The sequence below is a fragment of the Aquarana catesbeiana genome, linkage group LG03 (genome assembly GCF_042186555.1).
Source record: "Aquarana catesbeiana isolate 2022-GZ linkage group LG03, ASM4218655v1, whole genome shotgun sequence".
Lineage (NCBI taxonomy): Eukaryota > Metazoa > Chordata > Amphibia > Anura > Ranidae > Aquarana > Aquarana catesbeiana.
In genome coordinates this window covers 562782213-562797835 of record NC_133326.1, presented here as the reverse complement: position 1 = coordinate 562797835, position 15623 = coordinate 562782213, and the positions used below count along the sequence as shown (strand labels likewise).

Here is a 15623-nt window from a genome sequence, read left to right as displayed (position 1 = left end):
ATATAGTGTGTTTTAGTGCATTAAAATTAAAAAAAGGGTGTTTTTTCCAAAAAAAAAAAAAATGTGTTTGAAAAATCGCTGCGCAAATACTGTGTGAAAAAAAAATGAAACACCCACCATTTTAATCTGTAGGGCCTTTGCTTTAAAAAAATATATAATGTTTGGAGGCTCAAAGTAATTTTCTTGCAAAAAAAAAAATGTTTTGTAAACAAAAAATGTCAGAAAGGGCTTTGTCTTCAAGTGGTTAGAAGAGTGGGTGATGTGTGACATAAGCTTCTAAATGTTGTGCATAAAATGCCAGGACAGTTCAACCCCCCCTCAATGACCCCATTTTGGAAAGTAGACACCCCAAGCTATTTGCTGAGAGGCATGTCCAGTCCATGGAATATTTTATATTTTGACACAAGTTGAGGGAAAAAGACTTTTTTTTTTTTTTTTTTTGCACAAAGTTGTCACTAAATGATATATTGCTCAAACATGCCATGGGAATATGTGAAAGTACACCCCAAAATACATTCTGTTGCTTCTCCTGAGTATGCGGATACTTTTTGGGAGCCTAGCCGCGTACGGGACCCTGAAAACCAAGCATCACCTTCAGGCTTTCTAAGGGTGTAAATTTTTTATTTCATTCCTCACTGCCTATCACAGTTTCGGAGGCCATGGAATGCCCAGATGGCACAACCCCCCCCCCCCCCCCCAAATAACCCCATTTTGCAAAGTAGACACCCCAAGCTATTTGCTGAGAGGTATGGTGAGTATTTTGCAGATATCGCTTTTTGTCACAAAGTTTTGAAAATTGAAAAAAGAAAAAAAATACATTTTTCTTTTCTTTCTTCATTTTCAAAAACAAATGAGAGCTGCAAAATACTCACAATGCCTCTCAGCAAATAACTTGGGGTGTCTACTTTCCAAAATGGGGTCATTTGGGGGGGTTTTGTGCTATCTGGGCATTTTATGGTCTTCAAAACTGTGATAGGTAGTGAGGAGGGAAATCAAAAATTTATGCCCTTAGAAATCCTGAAGGCGGTGCTTGGTTTTCGGGGCTCAGTACGCGGCTAGGCTCCCAAAAAGTCCCACACATGTGGTATCCCCGTACTCAGGAGAATTAACAGAATGTATTTTGAGGTGTAATTCCACATATAAACCATGGCATGTGTGAGCAATATATCATTTAGTGACAACTTTTTGTAAAAGATTTTTTTTATTTTTTTTTTGTCATTATTATTATCAATCACTTGGGACAAAAAAATAAAATATTCAATGGGCTCAACATGCCTCTTAGCAATTTCCTTAGGGTGTCTACTTGCCAAAATGGGGTCATTTGGGGGGGGGGGGGTTGTACTGCCCTTCCATTTTAGCACTTCAAGAAATGAGAGGTCAGTCATAAACTAAAAGCTGCGTAAATTCTAGAAAATGTACCCTAGTTTGTAGACGCTATAACTTTTGCGCAAACCAATAAATATATGCTTATTGACATTTTTTTACCAAAGACATGTGGCTGTATACATTTTGGCCTAAATGTAGGACTAAAATTGAGTTTATTGGATTTTTCTTATAAAAAAAAGTAGAAAATATCATTTTTTTTCAAAATTTTCTGTCTTTTTCAGTTTATATCGCAAAAAATAAAAATCGCAGAGGCAATCAAATCCCATCAAAAGAAAGTTCTATTTGTGGGGAAAAAAAAGACGCAGATTTCGTTTGGGTACAACATTGCATGACTGCGCAATTACCAGTTAAAGCAGCGCAGTGCAAAATTGTGAAAAGTCCTCTGGTCTTTGACCAGCCAAATGGTCCGGGGCTGAAGTGGTTAAACAGCTGTCCATCATTTTTCTGTCACCCTGTGTCTCTAATAGACACAGGGTGACTTAGACAAAGGAGGTGCATGAGGAGCTGAAACAAGGGTTTCCCAACCTCTCCAAGGGATTCTGGGTTTCATGGCCCCCCCGACCAAAGTGACTCCCGTCACAGAGCCTTAAACAATGATTGACCCACTTACATTTAAAGTAAAATCATTAGAGCTTGTATACATGGGTTACTGTCAAGCGCTGGCTTTTACCTTCAAACACAGTGAAACAACACTTGCATACTTTCCCACAATGAAAATGCATCTCCAATAGGACTTGCTTGGTTCAGAGACTTCAAGGCAACACAAAGCAGGCCACATGCAGCCTCAGAACTGTCATCAACCCCAGTGGTCACCAACCAGTAGTCTGTGGACCACTGATGGTCCATGAGTGTAGAATATGTATGTGTTGTATTTACATAGCTGTATGAGGACCTGGGGGGTGGGAACAGGAAGTAGGAAGAAATAGGTTTTACATGTGTCTCTCTGCTGGCTGGAATAAACAAGCTCTTCACAAGATTCATCTGAGTATTCATCATTGCTTCTACAAAATCTACATGGTAACAGAAGTGGAATTGCTGAAACATCCTGGCTCAGAACGTGGCATAAAACCCCTAATCTTTGATAATGACATTGCTAACAACTGGCATTGTGTATATAAGGCATGCTAGTGGTCTGCAGGATTAAAAATTGTGAGTTTAGTGGTCCATGAGGTCCAAAAGGTTGGCAACCACTGATCTACACTGTATTATTGAAGTGAATGGGAATGTACTGATGCTAGTTTCAAATTAATGTCAATTAATGCTAGTGAAAACAAGCCCTTAAGTTGACCATAGATGACTCTTTTTGATAAACCAGCCAACAGGCTGATTGAAATTGTATTGTGACAGTGGGACTCCTCCTCTTGGACTTCTACCCGCAGGCTCCGACTTTTTTTTAATTGGATAGAGATCTGAGAATCTTCTACTGTGGCAGTTCATAGATCTCAATAGAGTATAAGTGTAGTTATGTTATCATACTTGTAGTTCACTGATAATTCTTCCAGTCTTCTAATCGAAGGTCCAAACCTCTGTACAGACCTGCAGCTGGAGGAATAGTCCACAGTAGGCTGTGCATTGTACCAACAAATCTCTGACTGGTGTTGTAATACATTGCAGGCTGCAATGCAAAAAGAAATACATAAATGAACATTAAAATTTTTTTAACAATGTAAGTGCATTTATTATTTTTTTGCAAAAAAAAAGTACAATACAGAAGAGGTTAAAAGCCTGAGTTTTCAGGTACAGAAATTACTTTGTAGTAGACATTCATATATGTAGCCTAAGTGCACCACCCGTTGGTAAGTAAATGAATAACAGCAACTAGAACTAATTTTTTTTTTAATTGTAGCATTCTACTGCAGCCATGTGAACACTATAGTCATCCAATTGTATAGATAATATAGGGAAGCTTGCCTGCTGGTCTCTGTATTTTCAAAAAAGAGTAGGCAGAGGTCAAGTGACCAAAACGCCATCCACCTTTATTTTGTTTTCATCTTATTTATGTTTTTTTTATATTGTATGGTTACCTCACCTTGCTCATCAGACCTATTCATTGTAAATTCTTATTAAAGCCCAGTTAAAACCTCACACACATTTTTTCTCTTTATAGTTCTCCCCATGTATGCATCTCAGCCCAACTTTGGGCTGCCATTGTTTTTTTTTCTGTTTTTTGTTTTTTTATTTAGGTCCCCAAGAGAAGCAGCAGAATGTAAAAATTTTTTGTTTCATTACTCATGTTAGTGTGAACTGTACTTCTGTTGTTTTTTGCAACAAGATGTCCTCAGTCCTCCAGGTTAAATGATGCATAGTCCTGAACCTGAAAGACTGACAACATGTGAGTGCAGGGTGTCATGGACCCACCCCCTCAGGGAGTGTCCCCATGGTGCCTTGAACTCAAGAGCATCATTGAGGACCACCCAGCAAAGATCCATAGAGGAATAGAAGTAAGTATAGTGGAAAAAAGCATAAAATAAACAAGCGAGGCATAAGGATGTTTGGGGGGGGGGCAAAACACAGGTTTTGAAATTCCTTTACCCTTAGCGGAAATGCTGGTTTCCGCCCTCCAACTCTTTGCTCATTGCAGGCAGAGCTGAGTACCAGCCGCGCCCCTTAGCACACCCCTTAGCATAAGTGTTCTAACATAGAGCTGTAATGCAGAGAAATAGGAGAGGCGTGTCTGACCAGGTCTGTTAGATTACAGAGTGCACTGCACAGCAAGGTCAAACACTGGTCCCTACTGAACTGTGAAGTCATATTTATACACTCAGCACAATGGTTTTACAGGAAAGTGGATGTAAATCAGTGGCGGCCTGTCCATTAGGGACGCACAGGTGCTGCCCCCTCTATCCATGCATCCGGCCCCCTGATCTACATACAGGGTGCCGGACCATGGATTCCAATAGGGAAGTGTTTCTTTCTTTTAAGCACGTGATTAGAGCCAGAGTCTCTAATAGGCTTCAAAAAAGGTTGGGCTCGGGATGCAGAGCATTGCACTCCGAGCCCACCCAGTTGTGTGAGAATAGCAGCCGCCGGTCGCCGGGGAGGGGTTGTTTTCCGCCACCCCCAACCCCCCACGCAAAAAAAAAAAAAAAAAAAAAAAAAAGCCGCCACTGATGTCAATTATAGAAATCAATGTTGTATTTCTGTATCTGTGGATTGAATTTAGCCTTTAAGGAACAACTGTATTAAACAATAAACTTACAATGGTGGTGGACAGGGAGGTAGACTAGACAATGAAACTGGCTATCCTTTAGTACAGGTGCATCTCAAAAAATTTAAATATCATCATACAGTTAATTTATTTCAGTAATTCAATTCAAAAAGTGAAACTCATATATTATTTAGATTCATTACACACAGAGTGATATATTTCAAGCATTACTTTCTTTTAATTTTTATGATTATGGCTTACAGCTAGTGAAAACCCAAAATATTGTATCAGAAAATTTGAATATTGTGAAAAAGTTCAGTATCGTAGACTCATGGTGTCACACTCTAAGCAGCTATATAATCTAAAACACCTGTAAAGGTTTCCTGAGTCTTTAAATAGTCCCTCAGTCTGGTTCAGTAGGTTACACAATCATGGGGAAGACTGTTGACTTGACAGTTGTCCAAAAGCCAGTCATTGACACCCTCTACAAGGAGGGTAAGTCACAAAAGGTCATTGCTAAGGAAGCTGGCTGTTCACAGAGTAATGTATTTAAGCATATTAATGGACAGTTGAGCGAAAGGAAAAGGCGTGGTAGAAAAAAGTGCACAAGCAACAAGGATAACAGCAGCCTTGAGAGGATTGTGAAGCAAAGGCTATTCAAGAATTTTTGGGAGATTCACAGGGAGTGGACTACGGCTGGTGTCAGTGCTTCAAGAGCCACACACAGACGTATCCAGGACATGTGCTACAACTATCGTATTCCTTGTGTCAAGCCACTTCTGAATCAGAGACAACGTCAGAAGCGTCAGAAAAAGGACTGGACTGTTGCTCAGTGGTTCAAAGTCCTCTTTGCATTTTATTTGGAAAGGAAAGTCCCAGAGTCTGGAGGAAGAGTGGAGAGGCACAAAATCCAAGTTGCATTAGGTCCAGTGTGAAGTTTCCATAGTCCGTTATGATTTGGGGAGCCATGTCATCTGCTGGTGTTGGGCCACTGTGTTTTATCAAGTCCAAAGTCAGCGCAGCCCTCTACCAGGAAATTCTAGAGCACTTCATGCTTCCCTCTGCTGACCAGCTTTATGGAGATGCTGATTTAATTTTCCAGCAGGACTTGGCATCTGCCCACACTGCCAAAAGTACCACTACCTGGTTTAATGATCATGGTATCACTGTGCTTGATTGGCCAGCAAACTCACCTGATCTAAACCCCATAGAGAATCTGTGGGGTATTGTCAAGAGGAAGATGAGAGACACCAGACCCAACAATGCAGACAAGCTGAAGCTGAATTAAAGCAACCTGGGCTTCCATAACACCTCAGCAGTGACAGGCTGATCGTCTCCATGCCACGCCGCATTGATGCTATAATTCATGCAAAAAGAGCCCCGACCAAGTGCATACAATACTGTACATGTACATACTTTTCAGTAAGCCAACATTTCTGTATTAAAAATCCTTTTTTTATTAGTCTTTTGTAATAATCTAATTTTCTGAGATACTGAATTTTGGGTTTTCACTAGCTGTAAGCCGTATTCATTAAAATTAAAAGAAAGAAATGCTTGAAATATATCACTCTGTGTGTAACACATCTATATAATATATGAGTTTCACTTTTTGAATTGAATTACTGAAATAAATTAACACAGTGTCAGAGCCCGCAAACCCGGAAGTAGCTCCGGGAAAGATGTGGGCCGTGTCAGCGGCCATGCAGGGCATCGTTCTAAGGTGCAGTTGCTCCAGAGCTTAGTAAATGAGGTAATGCTTCACTTTACAAAGAAAACCCAATCATGTGCAAGGAAAGTTAAAAAAATAGCATTTTTGCTTGCACATGATTGGATGATGGCAGTCAGCATAGTTTCTGCTCATTTACTAAGCAATGGAGCAACTGCTCTTGCAAAGTCTTTTTGCCTTTAGTAAACTCTTTATCATATTAAATCATTGCCTCTGCATTGATTATTACTGGTTTTAGCACTAACCTAAATTATTAAGTGAGAGCATAGGTATAAGCAGCCTGTTGAATTAGTGTGTGCACCCTAAAGCTCAAACACATGTGTGTGTCTACATATATATGACCCCGGCACATCGATCTCCATGCCAGAAAGTGCGGAAGCACTTCTCTTATGACAGAGCCAGTAAGAGGGAGATCTTTCCCATCTTCCTGCTGACACACGGAGCGATAATGAGCAATAATGCTAATGTGCATGGGGTGATTAGGGTGTGCCCAGGCACATCTTGCACACCCTGTGCACATGCCTATGAGTGAGAGAGAGAGAGCAGAGTTCAGGAGTAAGCGACATAAAAAGAGCAGAGTTCAGAAGTACGCTAGGTAGAGAGTGCAGAGTTCAGAGGTGTGCTGTTTACAGAGTGCAGAGTTCAGGGGTGTGCTGTGTACAGTGTGCAGGGCTGAGGAGTGCACTATGCACAATGTGCAGCACAAGCTGTCCAGACTTCACTTTCACTTCTCCTTCTTGACTCTGCACCACTTTCCCCCATCCCCTATTTCTGCACACATCTCCCTCCTCAGCCCTCATCTTTCTTCCCCCTACAAACTTCCTCGCATCTCACCTACCTGGCCTGCCTCTGCTTTGCCTTGCAGAGAGATCTTTGGTCAACCTTTCGATCCTGCCGTGCCCTGTTGTGAGTGCATGCAGGGATCTGCGAGTGCCACAAATCGCAGAGAGCAACGGTGTCCTTGTAAATGCGGAAGGCTTCTGTCTTTACCAATGATAGCCGGGAGCGGAGGGAGAGGGTCACATGACATGGCCTGCATACCTCCCAACTTTCTGAGATGGAAATAAGGGACACCTGTTACCAAACGTATGTAGGCATAGGACACGCCCACTGCCACGCCTCCCTTAATAGAGAGTTGTAAAAAAAAAAAAAAAAAAGATTGGTTGAACCCAGAAGTGTTTTTTTACCACTGCTATTCCTTTATATAGGCTTTTGAAATGCATTAATGCAGCAAATTAGAAATTGGATAAAAGGTTTAGCACTGTAAAACACTTTTATTAGATAAATAGTGCTTTTTCTGTACAATTATATAGATCAGACCAAAATGAGGGACAAATGAGGAGGAAAGAGGGACAGAGGGACTTTGTTCCAAATCAGGGACAGTCCCTCGAAATTAGGGACAGTTGGGAGCTATTGGCCTGGCTGGCCACATGCGGCCCATGGGCATTTTGTTTGACATATATGAATTAGATAATCTCTGCTCTCTCGTCCTATTACCATGCCCCTCATTAGTACATCAGCTCTACATTACAACAGATTGGCTATTTGTGCCGTTTCTCCCTGTCACAGTCTTAGTTTTGCTGTACAGTGGAACGCAGAAGACTGACAAAAAGTCAAATTCAGGTACTTACACTGTTTGTATTTAAAAAAAGAAATGCAATGATGTATTACAAACTGCAATGATTTGTTTATTTCATACAGTGCCTTAAAAATGTATTCACACCCCTTGAAATTTTCTACATTTTGTCATGTTACACCCAAAAACGTAAATGTATTTTATTGGGATTTTATGTGATAGACCAACACAAAATGGCACATAATTGTGAAGTGGAAGGAAAATGATAAATGTTTTTTAAATTTGTTTACAAATAAATATTTGAAAAGTGTGGCGTGAATTTATGTTCAGCTCCTCTGAGACAATATTTTGTAGAACCACCTTTTGCTGCAATTACAGCTACAAGTCTTTTTGGGGATGTCTCTACCAGCTTTGTACAACTAGAGAGTGAAATTTTTGCTCATTCTTTTTTGCAAAATTGCTCAAGCTCTGTCAGATTGGATGGAGAGCATCTGTGAACAGCAATTTTCAAGTCTTGCCACAGATTCTCAATTTGATTTAGGTCTGGACTTTGACTGGGCCATTCTAACACTTGAATATGCTTTGATCGAAACCATTCCATTGTAGCTCTGGCTGTATGTTTAGGGTCGTTGTCCTGCTGGAAGGTGAACCTCCGCCCCAGTCTCAAGTCTTTTGCAGACTCTAACAGGTTTTCTTCTAAGATTGCCCTGTATTTGGCTCCATCCATCTTCCCATCAACTCTAACCAGCTTCCCTGTCCCTGCTGAGGAAAAGAATCCCCACAACATGATGCTGCCACCACTATTTTTTACAGTGGGAATGGTGTGTTCAGGGTGATGTGTAGTCTTAGTTTTCCGTCACACATAGCGTTTTGCTTTTAGGCCAAAAAGTTCAATTTTGGTCTCATCTGACCAGAGCACCTTCTTCCACATGTTTGCTGTGTTCCCCACATGGCTTCTCGCAAACTGCAAACGGGAATTCTTATGGTTTTCTTTCAATAATAGCTTTCTTCTTGCCACTTTTCTATAAAGGCCTGATTTGTGGAGTGCACGACTAATAGTTGTCAGGTGGACAGATTCTCCCACCTGAGCTGTGGCTCTCTGTAGCTTCTCCAGAGTCACTATGGGCCTCTTGGTTGCTTCTCTGATTAATGCTATCCTTGCCCAGCCTGTCAGTTTAGGTAAACGCCCATGTCTTAGTAGGTTTGCAGTGGTGCCATACTCTTTCCATTTTCAAATGATGGATTGGACAGTGCTCCGTGAGATGTTCAAAGCTTGGGATATTTTTTTATAACCTAACCTTGCTTTAAACTTCTCCACAACTTTATCCCTGACCTATCTGGTGTGTTCCTTGGCCTTCATGATGCTGTTTGTTCACTAAGGTTCTCTAAAAAACCTCTGAGGGCTTCTCAGAACAGCTGCATTTATACTGAGATTAAATTACACACAGATGAACTCTAATTAGGTGACTTCTGAAAGCAATTGGTTCCACTAGATTTTTGTTCGGGGGTTGAATACAAATGCACACCACGCATAAAGGGGGCTGAATACAAATGCATGCCACCTTTTTTAGATATTTATTTGTAAAAAATGTTGAAAGCCATTTATAATTTTCCTTCCACTTCACAATTATGTGCCACTTTGTGTTGGTCTATCACATAAAATCATAATAAAATACATTTATGTTGTTGATTGTAACATGACAAAATGTGGAAAATTTCAAGGGGTATGAATACTTTTTCAAGGCCCTGTATCTGACTAAACTTTAAAGTTTTTTACTTAAAAGGTGTGTGTAAACCCTAAAAATGTATGTTTTTACTTTCCCCTTTTGCTATGTTAAATACACCAAAAAAGCATTATGTTATATCTGTTCAATTTCTTCAGAAACAGTGTTTCTGCTGCTTCTGGATCATCAAAAAGTGATAATTTTTTATTATTATTCCACAAATTTCCATTTTTTTGGGGGGGGGGGGGAACAAGGGGAAAAAAAGTTTTTCCAGAAATGTTACACCTCTATTTAAGACACCCACTTACAATTACAAAACAGCAAACGTATATCTTTTTTTTTCTCTTCATTCATTCAGTTCCTGTCCACTGGAGTTCAGATTGATCCGGACAGCAGACTGACCCTCCGTGACCCAGAGCTGTCTTCTATGCGAAAAGCCGCCACCTTCGATGTTTTGTGCAATGATGTCATCCCCAAGGCCATCTCAGATATCCGGAGGTTGGGAGACCAGTTGTCCAGAGTCCCTGGGCCATTGAAGAAGGAGGACTTTGAGAGGACAGCGTTAACCATGGCTTACACAGCCTTAAAAACTTCAAAGTTGGAGAACGAGAACCAGAGGAGAGTATGGATGGAAACCCTTACCAAGCTCTTTGTGGCACTAAGAAGAGACTTGATGGCCCTGTACCAAAAAGATGGTCGACAATGACCAATGGCCTTGCCAAACTCTCTACAATCCCTGCATGTGATACCCTGCCAATATAACCGTGAATATAATTTATTTACTTACTGAAACTCTAGAAATTAAAGGGGTTGTCTATCTCAGGAGGCTTTAAACAATCCCTCCATTCTCCGACTTTCAACTTATCTATCTGCTGGATACCCTTTCTTTGTGTAATAAAGGAGTTTGGGTGTGTTAAAAGTGCACTTACCTAAATAAAAAAATAAAAAATACTTTAATTTAACTGGATAAATTCTATGTTTCAAAAGTAATTTGAAAAAAAATGTGTAAACCCTAAGCAGAGATATTTGGGAGGAAGAAATAAGGAAACAAAGACTTGTTTTCCAGTGAAGAATTGGTGCAAAGTGCAACAAAGACAAATATAAGTAACAAATAGCATCCATACAGACGTCAGTCTACTGAAGTCACATTACAGTTTGCAGTTTGCATTACTGTGTTAAAAAGTCCATCAATACCCACTGTACATGGAGGGGGGCAGCTTTGTAGCTACACAGACTATCTGAGACAATTGTTACATAATTGCAGCAGAAATGCCTTTATTCTTTAGGCCCGGGTGTCCAACCTGCAGCCTAGCAGCCATAGGTGGCCCTCTGTTACTTATCGTGCAGCACTCTGTGCTCCTGCAGACAGTAGTCCGTGTTACTTAAGTGCTTAGTCAAGCCTGTGAAATATTCTTCAGTCTGGCTTCTAGTAGTTAAATAATTTGGATTATTTCTTTCTAGGGGTGCAACGGATCGTCATTGATCCGTGATCCGTACGGATCAACCTCCGCGGATCGGGACACCCGCGATCCGCGGAGCGCTCTGTGGCCTCGGCCATAGGAAAGGCAGCGGCTTCGGCCTAGCTCCGGAGCGGCGGCCATCTTGGTACACCCGGCGGCCGTTTACCACGCGATCGCTCCGTCAAACGGACGGAGCGATCACTTGTAACAAACCAGCGTCATGTCATGACGCCGGTTCCTCTCTCCCCTCTGTGTACTGATCTGTACAGTGGAGGGGAAAGTTCGGATGTACTCTGCAATGCCCTGCCAATACTCTGCAATACCCTGCCAATACTCTGCAATACCCTGCCAATACTCTGCAATGACCTGCAATACTCTGCCATACCCTGCCACTACTCTGCAATGCCCTGCCAATACTCTGCAATGCCCTGACATTACTCTGCAATGCCCTGCAATACTCTGCCATACCCTGACAATACTCTGCAATGCCCAGCAATACTCTGCAATGCCCTGCCAATACTCTGCAATACCCTGACAATACTCTTCCATGCCCTGACAATACACTGCAATGCCCTGACAATACTCTTCCATACCCTGCCAATACTCTGCAATGCCCTGACAATACTCTTCCATACCCTGCCAATACTCTGCAATGCCCTGACAATACTCTGCAATGCCCTGACAATACTCTTCCATACCCTGCCAATACTCTGCAATGCCCTGACAATACTCTTCCATACCCTGCCAATACTCTGCAATACTCTGCCAATACTCTGCCATACCCTGCCAATACTCTTCCATACCCTGCCATACCCTACCATACCCTGCCAATACTCTGCCATACCCTGCCAATACTCTGCCATACCCTGCCAATACTCTGCCAATACTCTGCCAATACTCTGCCAATATAACCACCAATACCCTGCAATACTCTGCCATACCCTGCTAATATATTATTACAGTGGGGGAGATTGTGGATATTACAGTGGGGGAGATTTTTTTTTGTTGATCCGAAAATGATCCGAACCGTGACTCCTGATCCGAGGAACGATCCGAACCGTGAGTTTTTTGATCCGTTGCACCCCTATTTCTTTCACACCTTTTCTTTGCTGTCCATCCTTTTTTGTTTTAATTTTTAATTTTTTTTGTCTGATCTTTTATGGATCTTGCTGAGAGGAATATAAAATATGCCACAAGTAATTTGTAAGAGGGCTGTAGGGAACACAAATATGGAAGTATTGATTTGTAAAGGGGTTGTTGTAATAGCAATGATTTGTAGCAGTCTTATGTAAAGTGCCTGAAGCATGTCCACCATCTCCAACAACTCCTATTGCTTGTCCATAGTCTGTTACCATCTCCTGTTGGATGTCTGCAGTCCTTGACAGCTTTCTGTAGCATTAAATTCACTGAATATTGTGTGCAACCCTTTGGTTATATCAGGGGCTGAACATGAGGCCCCTGTATCAAGTAACCACCACTGGTTTAGGCCTTAGTGTTTTTAAGAAGTAGATTTAGGATGTCCGCAGTGCTAAAATTACCATTGTTCAATCCAGACAGTTATAAATAAATGTAAGTGTAATGTATGTAAAACCAATTAAAACATACTGTATGTTTAGCCAAAATGTTTTATTTTATAGTTTATGCTAAAGTAGGAAAAGGGTAAAATACCATCAAGTTATTTTCTGTTCTCTGTGCCCAGTTGGAGAAATTGCCTATTAATTTAAGGCATCTATTACTGGAACAAGATTTCCTCATTGTGAGATTTTCCCCTCTATTTCTGTTTCTGTTCTATGGACAATGCAAAATTATGATTTTTTTTTCTCATTCTCAGTTATGAGGACAATGGTAACCAGGACAAATACAGATGGCGAATCTACACAAGGGGATACCATAAATATTTGTCAGGGGTTCTGATCCTCTCCTACTCTATCCAAAATGACAAAAAGTGGTGCCCATAAATGCACTTTAATAATAATGCAACTGGAACTCAATTGGGAAGTAGCAAAGTTAATAGCTATCCATGACCCAAACTATGGCATGAAACTTTTGGCCTGCCATACTGCAATGCCCAACTTGATAACTGCCAGTATGAGCCCTTTGGCCCAACCCATACTCTTTTATTTGTTTGTGTGGAATCTGGCTAGAGTCACAACCACCTTTTAAAGCAGGGGTCCACCTATCTATCGTTTTTTTTTTTTGGAGTTCATTCACAAACTTTTCTTCTCATGATTATCTACTCACATGTTCTGTGTAATAAGTCCGCCTGTGTCCGATTTCGTTGTAAAGAATAACTTATAAAATTCACTGAAGGCGGTTTCCATCTTCATTGTGGGCATTTGAAGCCCACAAGCATGTATTTCCTGGATGCGGTGAATACTGTGCTCCCAGCATTCACCGAGATGTTGTGATGATGCTGTTGCACAATGCATGCTGGGAAGCCTGAGACTAGCTCCCAGGGGACTGTGGGAGGTCTGGGAGAGGCTAGAAACACGCCTACTCCCATGGGAGGAAAACCAGGAAGTGCTAAGAAGATTAGAAAAAAAAAAGGTAATTATGGCGATTTAAATATTTTTACACAGCATGTCAGCATCTAGGCAAGGAAGAGAATGCATAGAGATAATGTTCAAAATTTGGGTGGAACCCCGCTTTAAATGCCCCTTTCAGCTGCAGTGTGAACAAGCCATTAAAACAACAGACATTTGAATAATAAATAATAAATCACCAGATTCTCAGAAGTGCATTTAAACGGTTCAGTGCTCTAATCTTCTGTCATCGCAAAAAAAGAATAATCGAGTGGTACATTCAAAAAATGTCTTCCCAACATCCCAATAGCCATAATACAAAAAACAAAAATCCCAAGGAGACTTTAACAGCAAAATCATAAGTATTATTTTAAAAGGTGAATGCCAGTCTTTATTACAAGTATAATAAAATGAATCCACAATCTCAAGAAATATAAGAGTTCAACATAATACAATGCATAATCAGGGATACTCTTCTTGTTTGAGATACACCAAAAAAAACTGCCAACAACCATTTAACTTGGTCAAGTTGGGTATGATAATCGGGACGAGACCCGACGCATATTGGAAAAGAGTTCCTTCTTCAAGGGAAGAAAGGGGTATACCAGATGTATAATGCAATCATAGCGGTAAGTGCATTATATATAGTATGAAAAATACATAACAGGTTTGTTAACATGATAAACTAATCCAGAGTCATAATCTACAAGATAAAAAAGGATCAAATAAAACCAAAGATCAGTCAACCTGACTGGTGTTTGCTGGCCCAACAAGCCGTTCACAGGGGAGGGCCATCCCATGGTCGACCACGCACACACAGGGGCTGAGCATGTGACAGCAGTATACTAAGATAACACAAAAAAAGTTTTAAAAAAAAGGAATTGGGACCCCAATACAGGCAGTCCCTGGGTTACAAGCAAGATAGGGTCTGTAGGTTTGTTCTTAAGTCAAATTTGTTTGTAAGTTGGAACAGATACATTTTTTAAGTGTAGCTCCAGCCAAAACAATAATTTTTAAGTTTTTTGGATAGCATAGGGAAGGGTTAACACCCCTGTAACATTTGTTTTGCTGTCTGTGCCCCTGTTTCACCTCACTTTCTGTCATTATGACACTCTGTCACTTTGACAATTGGATTTTGAAAATTTTGGGTTGTTGTGGAAACAAGGATTGGTGATAAAGCTTCAGTGGAGATACCTTTTTCCCATAATAACTCTTACAGGAGTGAATTTCTCTTCCTAGAGGTAAATTTCTTCTCACTTCCTGTTATCTCCCTCCGTTTGTAAGTAGGAGTCGTTTGTAAGTCAAATGTTTGTAACCCAAGTGTGACGAACGCGGGTGTCAGATCCCTGCCCTCCTCGCTAACTCGCGACAAAGGACCGGCCAACCTCACACCACGCTGTCACTTACGTAACAATGCCACTCTCAGCTGCGCCCAGCACAAAGATTTTCCAGCTTGCGGGACCACAATCTAGGTGCGAGCAGCCTAAGAGTGATTGTCACTGGGCTAATTACACAATTAACCCTTTAACTGCCACCACCCCCGTTTTAAAAGACCGAGCCGGGGGAGACTCGTAATTTAGCCATACCAATTATAATTTTAGAATAAGCGTCTGCCACACACACTGCCGCCACAGACAGGTCTGCTCAGAGTCTTACTCTACAACAGTAGCGCCCTTCAAGAGGCAGGTTCGTTTATAGCTTGCATTAAGAGCTTTAGAGACAAGGTTAACACTTTTCAACATAAGGGTTTATTATGAAAAGGTCAAAGTTGATGCAAATAAAATGTTTACAGAAAAAAGATGTTTCAAAAAATAAAGACAATATACAGCCACAAAGCAATAAGGTAGAATTGGGAAGAGAGAATACTTGCAATTAATGTCCGAGGGTTGATCAGAGTTCGATCGATGAGCTAGGTGATCGGTTCTCGACTTGGCAGATGTTTCTTCTTGGATGGTAAAAGGAGAACTGCCCATTGTCTTGGCATCTCCTCTTTTCTGTCAAATCAAAGGGGGTGTTGACAGCGACCAGTAACCAATCATCTGGTCATCCTGTTTTAGGGGTTGGTTGCTGGGAGGTGTCTA

At 41.0% G+C, this 15623-nt stretch overlaps 1 protein-coding gene across 2 annotated transcripts in view; it reads left to right on the top strand.

The window, feature by feature from the left end:
* The window catches only part of FAM180A (family with sequence similarity 180 member A), a 71291-nt gene extending 60769 nt beyond the window's left edge, over positions 1–10522 (top strand). For both annotated transcript variants that reach the window (XM_073621803.1, XM_073621804.1), the window contains one exon: positions 9919–10522. In XM_073621803.1, coding sequence (XP_073477904.1) covers positions 9919–10266 — 348 coding nt within the window. In that variant the 3' untranslated portion in view covers positions 10267–10522. The remainder of the gene's footprint in view (positions 1–9918) is intronic.
* Positions 10523–15623: the final 5101 nt, after the last annotated feature.